Below are 15,718 nucleotides of genomic sequence, written 5' to 3' on the forward strand. Positions count from 1 at the left end.
AATCCAAACCTACTCTCTGGCAGTGGGAAGCCATTCCCCTTTGTCCTGCCCCTTGTCCAAGTCCCTCTCCACGTTTCTTGTCGGCCCCTTCAGGTCCTGACCACCCTAAGTGTGTTCCACCCTTAGCCCCTCTTGCAGGCACGGCTGCTTCCATCACCTCAGGCAAAGAGCAGAGCCCTCCTCTCTGAAATTTGTTCAGTCCCTTTGAACAAGCAGTACCTCGATATCTTTTTCAGTGAAGTCAATGATGGAAAAAGCTTTCCGGACTATTTTCCAGTCATTCTTGTCATTGATAGAAAACACTTTGGCACATCGACCCTAGGCAGTAAAAGAAAGATGAATTAATACAATTAATTGGTAATGAACTTTATTAGCAGCAGACACAGATACTTCTGGGCACACTGCTTTCATTTCCAGTTCCCTCAGCAAGTTTTTCACTGCTATTAATCCTGAATGTGGCTCCTTTGATCAAATCTTTCCATTTATACCGGAAACCTCAAACAAATCAAAGCCCGGAGTGTGGAGAGCGTCACCATAAACTGGCTGAAGTTGTGCAGAGCTTGATCTTCCAGCCATCCTTTGTTTTTAGGGTAAGAATATCTTCTGCCCAAGCTGCATTTTCCATCCCAAATTCCTGATGGGAGGCACGGAGCCGTTCCAGCTCCCACTGACCTGGATGAGGTACGTGTACTTCTGGGGGTTGCGCTCCAGCCCGAGCCAGCAGAGCAGATCCTTGTCTCCACCCTCCAGCAGCTGGTAGAAAATATGGAAATTCCTCTCTCCATGGTTTTGGTGGACAACTCGGGATTTCTCTATCAGGTAGCTGAGGATGTGCCCTCCCACTGGAGCTCCCTGGCAGAGCAAAGCAGGCAGATCAACACCAAAAACACCAACAATCCCGGTGGCTGCTGCTTCTTTACTCCCAGGAATGAGGAACGGGCTCAGGAAAAACCCAATTCTGCTGCCATTTATCTGCCACCTTTTGTTTAAGAGTGTCCAGCAAAGCAACAGTACAAGGATTTGCTGTCCTGTAAAAGTAACTTGAGCTTTAAAACTCTCAATCAGCTTTCCATGGAGCACTGCCAGGACTGCCAGCAGTGCTGGAAGCTTCCAGGATGGATAACCAGTGACCTCACCTGCAAAATGCGAGGTCTGTAAAAACAGGGTCAGAAATGTGCAATGTAAGAATTAATAAATCCTGGGCTGCCCGCTTGGTGTCCAGGAGGTTTCTCAGACTCAGCTCCTTTTCCCAGCGCTCCACTGGGTCTGTTCTCACCTTAAAATCAAACTGGATATCCATGTACTTCCCAAACCTGCTGGAGTTGTCGTTGCGCAGGGTTTTCGCGTTCCCAAAAGCCTGGGGATGAACAGAGAGGGAAAAATCACTTCTCACCTCACTGAGAGCCTCGCACCCAGTTGCAGTAGCCAAGATTTGCTGCTTCAGCTGAATCCCACTGAATTTACTGGGATTAAAGAAATACAAACTAATGCATTTCCATAGCTTTAAAGTGGAATTCAGCTAAACCAATTATTGCTTTTTCTTATCTAACCTATGAGGCCCCAAGGAACTGCTGCACGGTGCAGTTTTCTTGCATTTTCTTGTATTTCTTTCAGCCATCCTCAAATCGAGCCCCCAAATTTAAATTTTCAAATATTAAATGATATTAAATCCCAAATATTCTTTCAGAGGCTGCACCAATATTGGCCATTCCTGCCCAGGACTGCAGATTTGCAGGGAATCCTCGAGCAGTGAGGCCCAACAACCTCTGCATTTTGGGCCTTCCTTTAGTTTCTCACCTCGAGGACAGGGTTGGAGAGCAGCAGCCGGTCCCGGACAGTCTGCAGCTGCTCCGTGGTGGGACAGGTCACTGCATAGTACTGCAGGATCTTCTTGGATGCCTCTGTCTTGCCAGCCCCACTCTCCCCAGAGATGAGGATGAAGTGGTTGTTGTATTCATTGCACATCACCCTGTAGGCATTGTCAGCTATGGCATAGCTGGGATGGGCACAGGAGGAATTCGGAGGAGAAACATCCATTAGGAATGGCACAGGAGGAGGAATAGGAAAGTTTCCAGGGGATTTTACTCCTGGCTTGACTTTACAAGTGTCCTGGAATGGATTGGAAAGGATCTTAGAGAGCACCTCATTTCCCAGGGACAACCACTGGGAAAGCTGGGCTCAAAACTTGAGCCTGACTCAAAGCCTGACAGTAAAATCCAGGCCTAGTGACTGCAGACACCTCCCGTGGTGGCAGGACAGCCTTAGAGGGAAATCCCAAATCAGCAATACCCACGGAGATCCCGTGGGAACACTCACAGGTGTGGGGGCAGCTCGAAGAAGTTCACGCCCCGATAAAGCTGCATCTGAGTCACTGTGTAAATGTCCAGCTCCTGGTAGGGGTTCACAGACACGAGGAGAGAACCAATGTAGGTCTGCAGGGAGAGAGAGTCTGCTGGGACACCTGCTCCACCCCAAAATCCCAAAGGAGGAGCCAAGGACTTCAGGACATTATCCACAAACAAATGACAAAGATGGCACAGAGCTTGTTATGAGAGAACCAAAGCAAGCGACCAAAACTCCTCCCAAACCAATATCAAACTTCTTCCAAAATCCTCCTGGTTATGAGTAAAGCTGAACCATGAGAGCAAGCTCAGAGCCCGACAATTGAAATGCAAGAATTTGGGATCACTTGGTGCTTTCCAGGACCCTTTTCTTACTGAAGTTAACACAACACACAATAAAATCCTCAGCCCTTCCCAGGCAAACCTTGTCCTGCCTTCATTCAGTCACAGTGTTCCCTTTCCCATTCCCTTCCTATTTACTGCCCATCCTTTGCAAGGCAGCCTCGAGCAAGCTGAGACTTATTTAATTATTATTTTAGTTAGCTAAATTAGATAAATTCCTCCTGGGTGATCGCTCTGCTGGGTACTACCAACACCTTGTTGTTAGATACACACAGGATACTCAGCTCTTCCTCCTGGCCCTGACCAGCGAGGCCTCCTCAGGGACATTCCAGCAGCCACAAAACCCCGGCAGCAGCAGCACTTACATAGATGAGGTTCTCCTGGTAGCGCTTCCGAAGGTTGTTGAGGAAAGCAGCCTCGCTGGTGTGGGAATCCAGAAGGACAAAATCCTGCACCCCGACCTTGTCCCGGGCTATCAGAGCCCCTTCCATGTTGGCGTCGCCGTTCTCGTCCACGTCTTCCTTCTACAACACAAAGGTTGTGGGGTACAGGGTGAGGAGGGGGCAGAGAGGGCCCTTCCCCGGGGACAAATCAGCCTTGCACAGGTAATGCCAGGAGATCATTATTGCAGCTTGTCCAAGGATGGCAATTCCACACCATCCAAGCTCTTCACAGTCCAGACGTCCCAGACTCGCTGCTGTAAGCAGGGAGGAAGATCCTGGTTTCCAGAAGAGCTGAGACAAATCCAGCCTTGGAGACGAAGCTGGGACCTGGACATTCAATAACTCAGTTTAGACAGAACTTTTGCAAGCACAAAGTTGGAATAAAGAGTGGAAGGCACCAGACAAATCCTTTGTTTTTCCCCTTTATACAGATCTGAGCATGAAAATGGAGAATCTCTGGGAAAGGCTGCAAGGGGCTTGACTTGGAGGCAAGAAAGATTCATCCCACAGCACCACTCTGCACAAGAATGTTATTCCCAGCGCTTCCCAGCAGCAACTCCAAGTCAGCTTTCAGGGCTGGCAGCAGATGTCCCCACACGCCAGCGAGAGCCATGGCCACTGCTGATAAGACTGATCAGAGAGCGACTTGGGGATGGTTAAACCCTGCCCAGCATCCCCCATCCTTCTCCAGAGGCTGCGAGATGCAAAAAAGGGTGTCCCTGACAAAACAGAATCCTCTTGCACCCTCCACTTCTGTTTCTTTATGGTGCAAATTGACTTCATCTGGGATATTCTCACTGCTGAGTGCCAAGCTCGATTCCCAGGCTATAAGAATCCCCTGTGCTTTTTATTTCATTAAACCAAGCTGCTAATTTCATGCTAGCAAATAGAAAACCATTTTTTGCCTGCATATTCCACACGGATTTGTCTACATCACACACATTCTACGGTAATATTGTGCTAAAGTTGGCTTTTCGGGGTTTCCCTTTGGCTCGATCTTACAGACACCAGGATCACCCAGTTCGGAGACAAATTCCTACCCTAAGGCATAAACCAGAGAAATGAATTCAGTACAGTTGGAGCAGCTTACCTTGGAGTAAATTCCCTTGGAGTGAGCTCCCTTGGAGGGTTCCAAGCTTGGATAATTAGGGGAGCAAACGTGGCTGAGCTGCCGGAGCAGCTCCGGAGGCTCCAGGCTGTGATCACCAGCCCAGCACCTTTGCTGTTCTCCTGCTGCCCTTGGGGACATTGGCTTGTCCCATTTTGCTGCTCCACTGCTCAAGGGGACGTTGTGGTTGTGTGTAAGATTTTCAACGAGCACTAACAGGACGGCGATGCGCAGTTTGTGCAGGGCCACGTCAGGTTCTGCCCCCTTTCTTAACTTCATTTTGATTTTTCTAAAGCAGAAGCTTCGCAAACTGGAAATAGGCACAAAGTAGAACGTTCCTGCTGAGCTCTGGCAAAGCCTGACTCTGGAGGGAGGTTTTTGGGATGAGCCTGCAGGCACTGGTGGACACTGGGGCTCGGTGGATTTGGGAGCAGAGCTGCATAAAATGAAGAGCAAAGGACCCAGCCATACAATCTCCTTTGTGACCGAGGCAAGCTCAGAAAAATCAGCTCTTAAACAGGAATTTTAATGTTATTCTCATTTTAGTCCAGCCTGCTCTTTACGTTTGTCTCTTTGAGAGTGAGCTGAGTTTTGAGATTTATGTTCAGCAGCAACATGACCACAACACTCCAGAGAGAAAGATCCCCTGAAAGCAGTTCTTTAAATAAAAAAGAAATAAATCAGCCCTGCACTCACTTCACCCACAAGGAATTACATTTTTGCTTTGCTGACTGTCCCCAGCCTCAGGGCTCGCAGGACACAGAATTCCTCATTTTTCCTTAGCTGGGGCATGACCTGACTGTGACCACTTTTCTGTCAGAAAGTTCCCTACACTTTTTCTTTTAATATTAATATCCTTTTTTCCCCCTCCTCTGCACGTGACCGCTCTTATCCATTTGCTGTGCCTGTCCTTAGCTCAGGCTCCATCGGTTTGGAAGACAAAATAAAGAATAAAGGATGATTTTTGTTTCTCAAACCAACACCTGGACAGACCCCACTGCCACAGCAGGGAGGAATATGGAAGGGGGAGAGAGAAAAGAGAATAATAATAATAATAATAATAATAATGATAGGATTTTGCTTCTGACAGAGCTCTCAGGACAAGATACTTTTCCCTTCTCTCCCAGCTGGGAAGCAGGAAAGGATCAGCCTGACTCCCCCTGGGCATCCAGCTGCTCAGGTTTCCTTAACCCACTTCTTTCCCGTGTATGTTAATGGGTAAATGCCACCAGACAAAACTCCTGAACTCTTTTCTGAGCAATTTCGTGCCCAGATTTTCTCAGTATTTTGCTGGTGCTGATAATTTTACGATCCCAGCCTCCTTTACTGCCCTGTCCCCACCCATTTCTGGAAGTTCACTGCAAGTTTTGTGCTTCCCTGAATGAGAGATGCCCCGGGACTCATCAGGGCACGTGATCCCAGCAAGACACTGCTCTTGTAAAGGATTATTTTCCTTTCCTCATCACTCAGGAGTCAGGAGATTTCTTTCTTGCCTAAACGCACGAGCTCTATCAGAAAACCTCTCCCTCACTACAATGAAGGGTTTTGCTTTTCCCACAGGGATTTGTCTGTCAACAGGGAAACTGTAAGGAGCCCTGTGGGATCACAGCACAAATTCCTGAGCTCTGCAGCTCCTGAGAAAGGGTCAGACAGAACAGGCCAATTTCTTTGACAAAGTTTGTACAAGTTTGAAGCAAGATCTGGCAAGAAAACGACCTTATAAATTAGGAAGAATGAAACTTTGCAAAATGATTACTTCTCTTCGCCAGAGGATCAAAAGTTCATTTCTCAGTTGATGCTCCATTGATGTTTCTTTGGTTTAATGTCACAGAACAGAAGAGATGAAGGTACAGGGAGAAGGAGAATTACTTATGAGGCCACAGGTATATTGGAAGCTCCGGAAAAGCCCAAACCATGCAGGTGAGAGCCTCAGGTGGGCACGAGCTCACCCCGTGGACCTTTGAAAGCCTCGTAGCTCCCCACCCACGCAGGAAACTGCACCAAAAGGTGCAAACCCAGCAGACCCGGGTTTATTTGGGCCACCAATTCCACCCACACCAGCAGAAAATTTCCTCAAGGATCCTCCACACTCCCACACCATGCCGGAGCTGCCGGATTTCCCTTCCACCGCCCTGCAAGTTCCGAGGTGGTTTTATGTCACACCTGAGTCCTGCTTTACCTGCACCCTCCCCTCACCTCCTTGTCCAGCCCGTGCTGCTTCCACAGAGAATTCCAGGGGCTGGAGTTGAGGCCCACGGGCACCCTGGATCATGTGTTGGGCTCTTTGCTGCTCCCTCCTTGGGCAGGGATGCGCCATCCTCCTGCTTTAATGAATTATCCAAGACCTGTCAGCACCCGAGCCCCGGGGGCTGCCGACAGCAGCTCGAGGAGGTTCTGCCTCTCACCAAAACACCCACGGCTGGCTCTGAGGATGAACCGATGGGCTCTGACCTTCCTGATGGGCAATTTGGGCAAATCCGGGCACAAAATACATCCCATCGCTCCTGGCCGGGCTCCTCAACCCCTTCCCACAGCTCCCGGCTTGGTTCCCACTAGAGGTCACTGCAAAACCTAGTTTAAGTCGCAGTTTCCGTGGATTTTCCTTCTTTTTTTCATTTTCAACAGGCAGTTTTCTCCCCTCGGAAATGATTTTCCTGCTGGACATCCATTCCCAGCTCTTCCTGCCTCTGCCCAGCTGCCAAAGGCAACAACAACAGAGATTTCCCCGGTTTCCAGCAGGATAAACCCCGTCCATTTGGGAAATCAGCAATCCACGAGCAAGTGACCTCTCCATCCTCCAGGTGATGCTTCCATGAATTCAGAGCTCTGTATTCAAGGAGCTTCCCAGCCAAGTCCCACCTCACTGGATGACGAGCTCCTAAAGGGACTTGTGGCAGGATCACGTTCTCCAGAAATGGAAGAGCCCTTCCTGTGCCACAGGATATTTCGGTCTTCCAGCAGCATTCAGGAATTGGGTCTCTTCCCTTGTGCCTCAGAGCACGAGCCAGGCAAAGGCATTTCTGACTTATCCTCAGCTAACAAATACTCACGATGAACAAAACCTTTCAAAACTTAAAATGAAAAAACCCTCAGTAAGGCACATTTTCACAGAGAAGTGGGAAAAGCACCTGTTTAACAGGCAGGTTGTTTACACCCCTCTGTTTCCCAACAGCATCAGGGTTTAGAAAGAAAAAAGAAAGTTAATTCTTCCCACCCAGAGCACCTTTGTGTTCTGATCTCTGCGAAAAACTTCTCCTTCCCAACCCCCTCAAAACTTCAAGCCTTATCTAAGGCTGGGCACAGGAGTCCTAAAGCCCAGTTGGGCCTGTATGTTCAGCTCTGTCTCCACCTGGCATCACAAAATCATGGAATATCCTGAGCTGGAAGGGACCCACAGGATCCTCATCCAACCCCTGGCCCTGCCCAGACACCCCAACAACCCCACCCTGGGCATCCCTGGCAGCGCTGTCCCAACGCTCCTGGAGCTCTGGCAGCCTCGGGGCCGTGCCCATTCCCTGGGGAGCCTGGGCAGTGCCCAGCACCCTCTGGGGGAGAACCTTTTCCTGAGATCCAACCTAACCCTGCCCTGACACAGCTCCAGCCATCATGGGAATTTCTGTGACACCAAACTTTTTTATTTAGCCTGTTCTCTTGAGTTACACCCCTGAGATAAAAGCAAATAAAAGTGGTGCCACGGGAAGGTGCAGTAAGTGAACATCCCTGGAATCATGTGGTACAAAAGAGATAAAAAACAGACACGAGATTTAATAGAGAGTGTCAGGCTTGCCCAGCACAGCTGAGCTCGGAGCAGCGCTGTTAACACACATTCCCTCAGGAACGTGGGAGCTCTGTTTTGGAAATACTCGTTTACTGCGAGAGTCAGCAGCTCCCTGACCCATCCTGCTCCCCTCGTGTGCTCCAGGAATTCGCTCATTAAGAGTCCTGGACTGCAGGGATCGCAACAAGGAACCCCTCGGGCTCTGCTCCACCCTCGGCTCTCTGGAGGAATTGGCCCAAGGGGCCGTGACCACGGAGAATGGAAAAGGAAGATGTTCTGCCAGAGGCACTTGGCAGGGTCAGCGGGGGAGCACGGACACATCCCGGCAGTCCTGGATCTTCCTACCGCAGTGACCTCGAGGTCAGGACTCCAGTGCTCCGTAGGGATGCCCCGTGTCTGCTCCAGGAGCAGTCAGGACTCATCCCATTGTTCCCGGAGGAAATTCAGAGTGTCAGATCTTGGCAGCAGGACTTGGGGTGACACATCCCCACCCAGGAGGAGCAGCCAGCCCAGGGCAGTGGGAACACTTCCCCCTCCTGAGGAAACCCTGGTGTGGCTCCTGAGAATTCATCTCCTTTGATCTGATTTTCAGATCCCATAAAAAAGGGATTAAAGCAGAGCAGATTCCACCACAGGACCAAGTTATGCTCGTCCCATCACAGCAAAGCCAACAAAACAAGCTGATTTTTAGATCTTTCGCTGAGACTTTTCACAGATCGCTGGAAACCTCTTTCAGATTTCCAACAGAACTGGAATGCTGGAAATGGACCACGCTTGGAAATGCAGCAGCCATGGAAAAGGGATATTTTGTGTGCGTGGGGAGGCAGTTGGGCTGTCTGGCACTACTGTACACACTCCTTGAGGCAGGAGAATTCATAAATACAATTATACTGTGGAAAAATTTACACATTGTAACCTAATTTCTTTTCAAAAGAATACAGAATAAGAGGGTTTTAAGGTTAATCAACAGCCCAGGGAAACGCCAAGAGTTCTTAAGGCCTCTTGTCTGTCTCCAGGGCATGGTCTGCTATAGACTTGTTAAAGGGTGACTGTCTGTCTTTCTCAATAGAGGAGAGGTTGAGGTGAACCACTTCACTTTCATAAATCAAAAGAAAGAAAAAAAGTGAGAAAATCTCCCGAGTTCAAACATTTCTTTAAACCCCAAACTTTAAATACTAAATGGGCTTCATGGCTGCCATTTTGAAAAACATTAGTTTGCCAAAGGACCCTTTTGATTCCTATTGGAAAAGCGAGCGCTCACAGATAATCCATTGAGAATCCAAACCCCCACAAAAGGCTCCCTGAAACAATCGCGGCGCTGCTGAAGGACAACATTTTTGTGCCCAAAAGAAAACATTTTAATGCGCTACAATCCATGACACATATATTCCTCCATTTCCTTTCAGTAATTATTCATTAGAAAACATTTAACGTCACTGCGGATTTCACACTGGGCAGTCTGCACACAAAGGAGAAGAGTTGGCCCATTTAGAAGGGGCTGAGGCCGCCTTTTCTCATCCCAGGAGCTCCAAGGCGGAGGGGGCTGCCGGACACAAGGGGCCGGCTAAATTGTGCGGTTAACGGTCAAAGCCCCCCTGCCTACTTTGACACTCATTTAAAGATGACGGGGAACAATAGAGATTTGTTCTTAGCAACTCTTTCTTGTGCCACGGGGTCCCCGTCGGCCGCGCCGGGCGCTCCGAGGCCTGCGAGCGGGGCCGGGGCCTGGGCCCACCTGCCCCCCGCGCTCCCCACTTTAACACAACGAGACAGGTAAAGAATATCGGCAAAAAGAGCCCCATTCAGCACGTCAGCTTGAATAAAACAATGGCCTGTCAGGTTAATGTGAGCAGCTCGGATTTTGGGTTGGCGCCAGCAAGCCTGGGCCAGGTTAGGCAAACGCTTCCCGCCCCAGAATTCCCAGTTTGCGCCAGTGCTCCCAGGTTACAAAGCATTCAGGCACCTGACTTAGAGCATAAAACACTTCTTTATAGCTTTTTAACTCAGAGGAAGGACCCTTTTGCTGTCCCAGCTTGTTTCACACACACAGAGGTGCTGCCCAAAACTCCGTGTTCATCCCTGCACCCCAGGCATGCTGGATGAGCGAGGAAAGCAGCAGCAATTTCACCACCCTTGGGAGATTTAGGACCATGTAAAACCCAGCTCAAATCCTGTCAGGTCAGAGCGCAGACACTGAACTGCTCATTCTCTCAGTTGTTGGCTTTTAGATAAAAATTTCAGAGTTTTCTTCAAGCTTAGATTTACTGATGCTGCTGGACCAGAGGCAGCTCCTTAACGAATCCTTACTAATTGCAGAACAGGATGGTTTATTAGAAAACATCCATTGCTGGTAAACTCCATATGCTTCAGAGCATTTCCCAGCTGACAGAGCACAAGATTTCCAGCTGGAAAACTAAAATTCAGACTTAAAAATCCTGGGAATACGGCAGGGCAGATTTATTCAATTTCTAGGAAAGAGAAGGATGGTCCTGGAGCATCTGACAGTCCCTAAGGTACAGGGAGAGGAGCATTAAACCAGAGTAAATTCATGTACTCCAAGGTGAGCACACCTCCAGGGTATTTACAAGCCTTCAAGACAGAACCAAGAACCAGAGGAAAATGGCCCCAAAATCACATTTATGGACACAGCAAGAAGGCCACTGATAAGGCAAGGATTGGGATCACACCTCCTGTAGGAGTGTTCCAACACCCCCCGAAGACCAAACCCTTTGGGCACCAGCCAGCAGAAAGGAGCTGCCTGTGTGAGTCAGCATCAGAACTGAGAGCAGACGAGACAAGTGACACCCAGGACAACAAATCCCAGTCCAAACCAAGATTACCACTCAAGTTCCCACAGGAAAATCCAGTTTTTATCACTCCACAAGAGCCCTGCAAAAGTCAGGGACTGCTTCCAGAACACCTACACACCAGAGATTTGCAGAGGCTGCAACACGAGGTCTGATTCAGGAGCTCCAGCCAAGGTCACCCAAAGCTCACAATGATTTAGGACAGGCCTTGCTCTGGCTCTGCTCTGTCAGGGTTGAGGGGACAGCAGTGCCAGGGCTGCAGTTTTGGGTGGGAGGAGCCGGAGGGGCAGTGAAGAGGCTGCACGGACTCATGGCCTGGCTGAGGATTTACTGGCAGGACAGGATTTCAGCTGAGCCTGGAGACGCAGCCACAATGGGAATAAACAGCAAAAAGCTCCTCCAAACTCCTCCAGAAAACATCTTCCAGCTTTCCTGGACCCCTCACACACAAAGCAATTCAAGCATTTCAATTCAGGAGTCAGGCACGGAGACGTTATCAGAGGCCACATCAGCGTTTCATTCTGGGAACTGTCACCTGGACTCACAGGAGAGCCCCTGCTCCCCACCTGGGAGAAGGAGAGGCACCAGACCAGACCTGCAGCTTCAACCAGCAAAGAGTCTCAATACAGCAGTGTCTGTAAAGGAAATAATTTATCTTTTCTTCAAAACCATCCCTTTCCTACCCCTCAAGGTACCTTGCAGTGCACCAGAGCTATTTTTGAGAGTGGGAAGGGTCTGGCTGTTGGATCTGTGAGGAACATCCATCACTGCCTGTGGCTCTGAAGCCAAGGGAAGGGAAAGGGAATGCTCTGCTCTTGGCTTCTTACAGCCACAGGGACAGAGAAGGAAAATGAAGAGCCACAGTGGCCCCTCTGAGAACATCCAGGTTGGTTTTACTCCATAGCAAGTGTAGAAGGTGGGGGGGGATCTCCAGCATTCCCAGGGTAGCAGGACACACCCATCAGGGTGACCTAAGGGCAGCTCCTCTGGGTTTGGGGTTAAGGAAGGATCAAGATTCCTCAGGCAGTCACAAGCTCCCAGGCTCTGGTGTTTGCCAGCCCCCTTCTCCACTGATCAGAAGAAATTCCCTTTTTTCCACGTTGGTGAAAGTCAGCTCCTTCCCTCTTCCTTTGGTCTCACCATTCTCTCCAAAACACCCCAAAATCTCTTCTGCCTCTGTTCCTTGGAGAAGGAAGACAACCACTGCTCCCAGTCAGATCCCAGCTTGCCATTATCCAGAAATTCCCAGTTTAAAGCGCTCATTAGCATAAAACCTTAGGAAGAGCTCTGGACTTACCCCACTTCTCCACATCGCTACAAAAAGGCTGCCTCAGACAAACCAAGAAGGAAAGAGGGGGAAAATTAATTCCCCCCACACCTTCTGAAGCACAAAGTACTCATTCCACATGGGAATGGGCAGGGCAGAGCAGGTGGAGGCAGAGGGGACTCAGCTGATTCCTAAACAGCTTCTGGACGGCTGACAGAGGGAAAGGTCATCCTCTGAAACAGGGAAAACCTGTTAAAATGGGTCAAAATAGCCACATTTTATTGGATTTAGGTGCCTGTTTGAATCAGAAAGTGTTGCTATTCCTCGCCCTGAAACTTAAAATATACCTAAAATGAACAAGTTTCTTTTAAAGAGTCTCATACAAGGAGCTTTGTGAATTATTTATCTGGTTTTTTATACTTAGAGCTAAATGTTATTTGAGGGAGTAGAAATAACCGCAGTGATTGGGATGGAAATGTTTCACATATTAAAAATAACACAGTGGGGCTTTGGAGGAAAGGGATGTGTCGCCTTTAGGAGACTTCCCTGGAAGAATTCCTCCCTGAGGACTATTTACAGGGAATGGAAATTATCAGACAGAGAATTTCCCTGGTGCTGGATGAGGAGCAAAGAGAGGATGTGGGAGAAAAGCAGGGAAGTGGGGAGAAAGGAGAAGGCAGCCAGTGCTCTGTCCCTGTCCTAGCTCCACAGAGGAACAATTATCCCAGTAATTATCCCAGTAATGAATGTGCTCATCCTGTTTGCTGGAATTCTGCCTCGTGTCATCAATACAGTAAATAGCCAGGCAGGGAGTCCATCTGAGGGGGAAAAAAGGCCCCTCTAAATCCAAGCCTTCCTGAGGAGGAATTATTATTGAAAAGAAATTCCCTCGTTCCTCCATCAGCTCCAAGCCTCGGAGGCAAGGTCCTTATCCCAATGGATGGACCGAATCTCCTGCCGAATTTTGGATCATTGAACAGAGGGATCCACCACCTCTGACTCAGCCAGAGCATGCACCACATGCAGAGCAAAAATCCCTTCTGTGCTGCAAAAAGGAAAACTCCAGGGATTTACCAGGATTGTCCCACAGCCAGACACCCCCAGCAGCTCCGAGTTCAGCCCTCAGGACTTCAGCTCCCTGAGAGACCCCTTTGCCTCCCTCTCTGATGGGGACCCACCAAAGCAAACCCACCGTTACCTCCTTTCACTCCGTGTTCTCACCAGACTTCAGATGTGGAAGGAATTAATTGTGGCTAATTAAAAATTAAATCCTCCCTCGCCTTCGGTCACTGTGTTTCTCGCTCTGCCTCAGCCTGTCACGCTCTGCCTCTGCCACCTTCTCTCTGGGAATAATTTCCTTCTTTCTCCTTGGCCTCTGCATCCAGCTCTGCCATCTGCCCTGCGGAGTCCGGCTCCGGCTCTGCTCCCAGCTGACCGCCTTGGCTGCAGCTCCTCTCCCAGTGCCTCAGAGTCACTCCTTCCTTCCCTCCAGCCCCCCCAGCTGCAGGGCCTCCCTCCCTGCTGCCTCTCTCCAGCCCAGTCCCTCCAGGAAAGCTTTTCCAGCACGCTCCGAGCCCCCGGCGCTGCTGCAGGACTGACCTTCCCGGGGTGAGCACGGGCTCCGTGTCCCTCCCCAGCACTGACCACAGCTTTCCACGGGAAGAGGAGGACAGGAGATGCCCAGGGAGCCTCTTGTCTCTGAGCAGGTCTCAACACACCGATGCTCAATAAATAAACCAAGGATTACCCGAGTTATTTTGCGGCAGGTGGAATATTTGCCGAGGAGACCACAGGAATTTCACCCTCATCCAGTTCCTTAGGAGGCAGCTCTGGACAGAGAATGTCAAGGTTACCTGGATGTCTGTCTTGCAAAAGCCATGCCCAGGTTTTTTGATGGGATTTGATGGAGATTGCAGAGCACCACACCAAGACTGTGACACCTCTGTCCAAAGAGCCCAGCTCCAGAACCTCAGGAGCATTTAGGAAAACTAAACTGAACTGTTCAGGAAACCAGCCCGCACCAGTGTTAGTGGTGCAGTACTGCAGAATTTTCCCTGGAAGTTTTCCTAAAATCTGTGATGAGAGAAAGTCATCAGCAGACACCAAGAAACCTGTGCCTTAATTAGAATTCGTTATAAACCTTCCCATTTTAGTATCTTGTTGGGAAAAAAGAAAAAAAAAAAGGTAGCTGGATTGATCCTGGAGTTCCATCTGTCATCTCCTCTGTCAAGGCTTCATTACCATGCAAGTGAGATGCCATCCCAGCCCCAGCTTCCAAGATATTTCTGTGTTGAAGTCCAAAAACGCCATTAGCCAGGAGAGGAGGAAAGGCAGCATTTAGGAGCACACAGGAATCGAGGAGAAAAGTCGCTCTTACCCCACATTGTCCAGGATTAACTCAATATATATTTCTGCACCAGGAAGTTTGGGAAATGAGTCCTGATATTTGTGACTGAATTACATCAGTGGTGTGCTTTATAAAAAATATAATTTTCAGATCATTATCTCATCATTCAACCTACAGAAATGCACCACTCAAATACATACTAATACAGATAATCGAAATCTTCAAATCCCAGAGTGATTGAGTTGGAAGGGACCTCAAAAATCCTCCAGCTCCAACCCCCTGCAGGAAATGCCCCATGGAATAAATCTCTCTGTTAATGCATCTCCCACTACAGCCACGATAATTTAAGTTACCTGGGCGTCCATCCTGGCTGCTGTTACCAATTATTCCAGGGAAACCATTCACCAGGGGCTTTGAACCCGGGTGAGGTCCCTCGGAACTCTGGGCAGCCGGGCAGGGACGATGTCCTCACCCGAATTGAGCGCCTTTAATAATTTACTGGGGCCGGGGACTTGGGCCTATGGCACCTGCATCCACTTAGTGGCCACTTTTCCAAGATAAGAACTAGAAACTGTATCTTCCTCGAGATTAAGTTGCACCAGGGATCTTTGATGAGTCGGTGTGGGCGTTCTGTGTTAATTACAAACTACCCAAATTAGGGAGGGCATCCTTTGGGTGTATTGAGCCAGAGCCATCCCAGTTCAATGCCACCACGGAGCAGGTGGAGGGTGCTCAGCTGCCCCTTCAGAACCCAGAGTGGCCGAGGCTGCAGGAGCTGCCAGGAGCTGGGAGCTTTAAGGTTAATAATGTATATTCCCTTGGTTATAGGATCTCCCTTCCCCAGGCTAAGACGTGCTTAAAAATTAACAGTGCAGATATCCCACAAAGGAGGAGCAGATGCTAAGACTCCACATGAATCTTTCATGCGATTCCAACTCCCAGAAGCAATTTTAGCAGCTTCCCAGCATTGTTGCAGCCTTTGGGATCCCTCCACTTCATGGGGACAGGGCCCAGGGTGGGTACAGACTTCCCCTGAAGCAACTGGAATAAAACAGTGTTGTGCAGGATGAGGGCTCCACTCTCACATGCACATATTGAATTCTGCCTTTCTCCTCCCCGGGGTCCTGACGTGGTGTAACCAGATCTGGGGAGAGGCCGTTCCACCTGCACCTCGCCAGCCTCACTCAGCATCAGCTGGTGAAAAACTACACCCCGAGCTCCAAGCGATCCCTACAGCTGCTTCCACACAGAAAATACTCATTAAATTCATCCAGGGTTTATTCC

General features: G+C 49.3%; 1 protein-coding gene across 6 annotated transcripts in view; it reads right to left on the bottom strand.

Annotated features, from left to right (window-relative positions):
- MYO1H (myosin IH) overlaps window positions 1-14,127 on the bottom strand; it is a 29,085-nt gene extending 14,958 nt beyond the window's left edge. Inside the window, exons 1-8 of one of the 6 annotated variants that reach the window (XR_004243607.1) lie at window positions 13,286-13,539; window positions 4,218-4,671; window positions 3,050-3,208; window positions 2,317-2,432; window positions 1,798-1,996; window positions 1,277-1,357; window positions 673-852; window positions 220-318 (exon numbers count right to left, since the gene is read on the bottom strand). Coding sequence is in view for 5 of the 6 variants with exons in the window: in XM_032127531.1 (XP_031983422.1) it covers window positions 220-318; window positions 673-852; window positions 1,277-1,357; window positions 1,798-1,996; window positions 2,317-2,432; window positions 3,050-3,208; window positions 4,218-4,514 (1,131 nt within the window). In the remaining variant the exon portion in view is untranslated. Of the gene's footprint in view, window positions 1-219; window positions 319-672; window positions 853-1,276; window positions 1,358-1,797; window positions 1,997-2,316; window positions 2,433-3,049; window positions 3,209-4,217; window positions 4,672-13,285; window positions 13,540-13,686 lie in introns of those variants that run through there. The other 5 variants (XM_032127531.1, XM_032127532.1, XM_032127533.1 and 2 more) reach the window with 5 other exon arrangements.
- Between the last annotated feature and the right edge of the window lie 1,591 nt (window positions 14,128-15,718).

This window comes from Corvus moneduloides, chromosome 18 (assembly GCF_009650955.1).
Source record: "Corvus moneduloides isolate bCorMon1 chromosome 18, bCorMon1.pri, whole genome shotgun sequence".
Taxonomy (NCBI): Eukaryota; Metazoa; Chordata; class Aves; order Passeriformes; family Corvidae; genus Corvus; species Corvus moneduloides.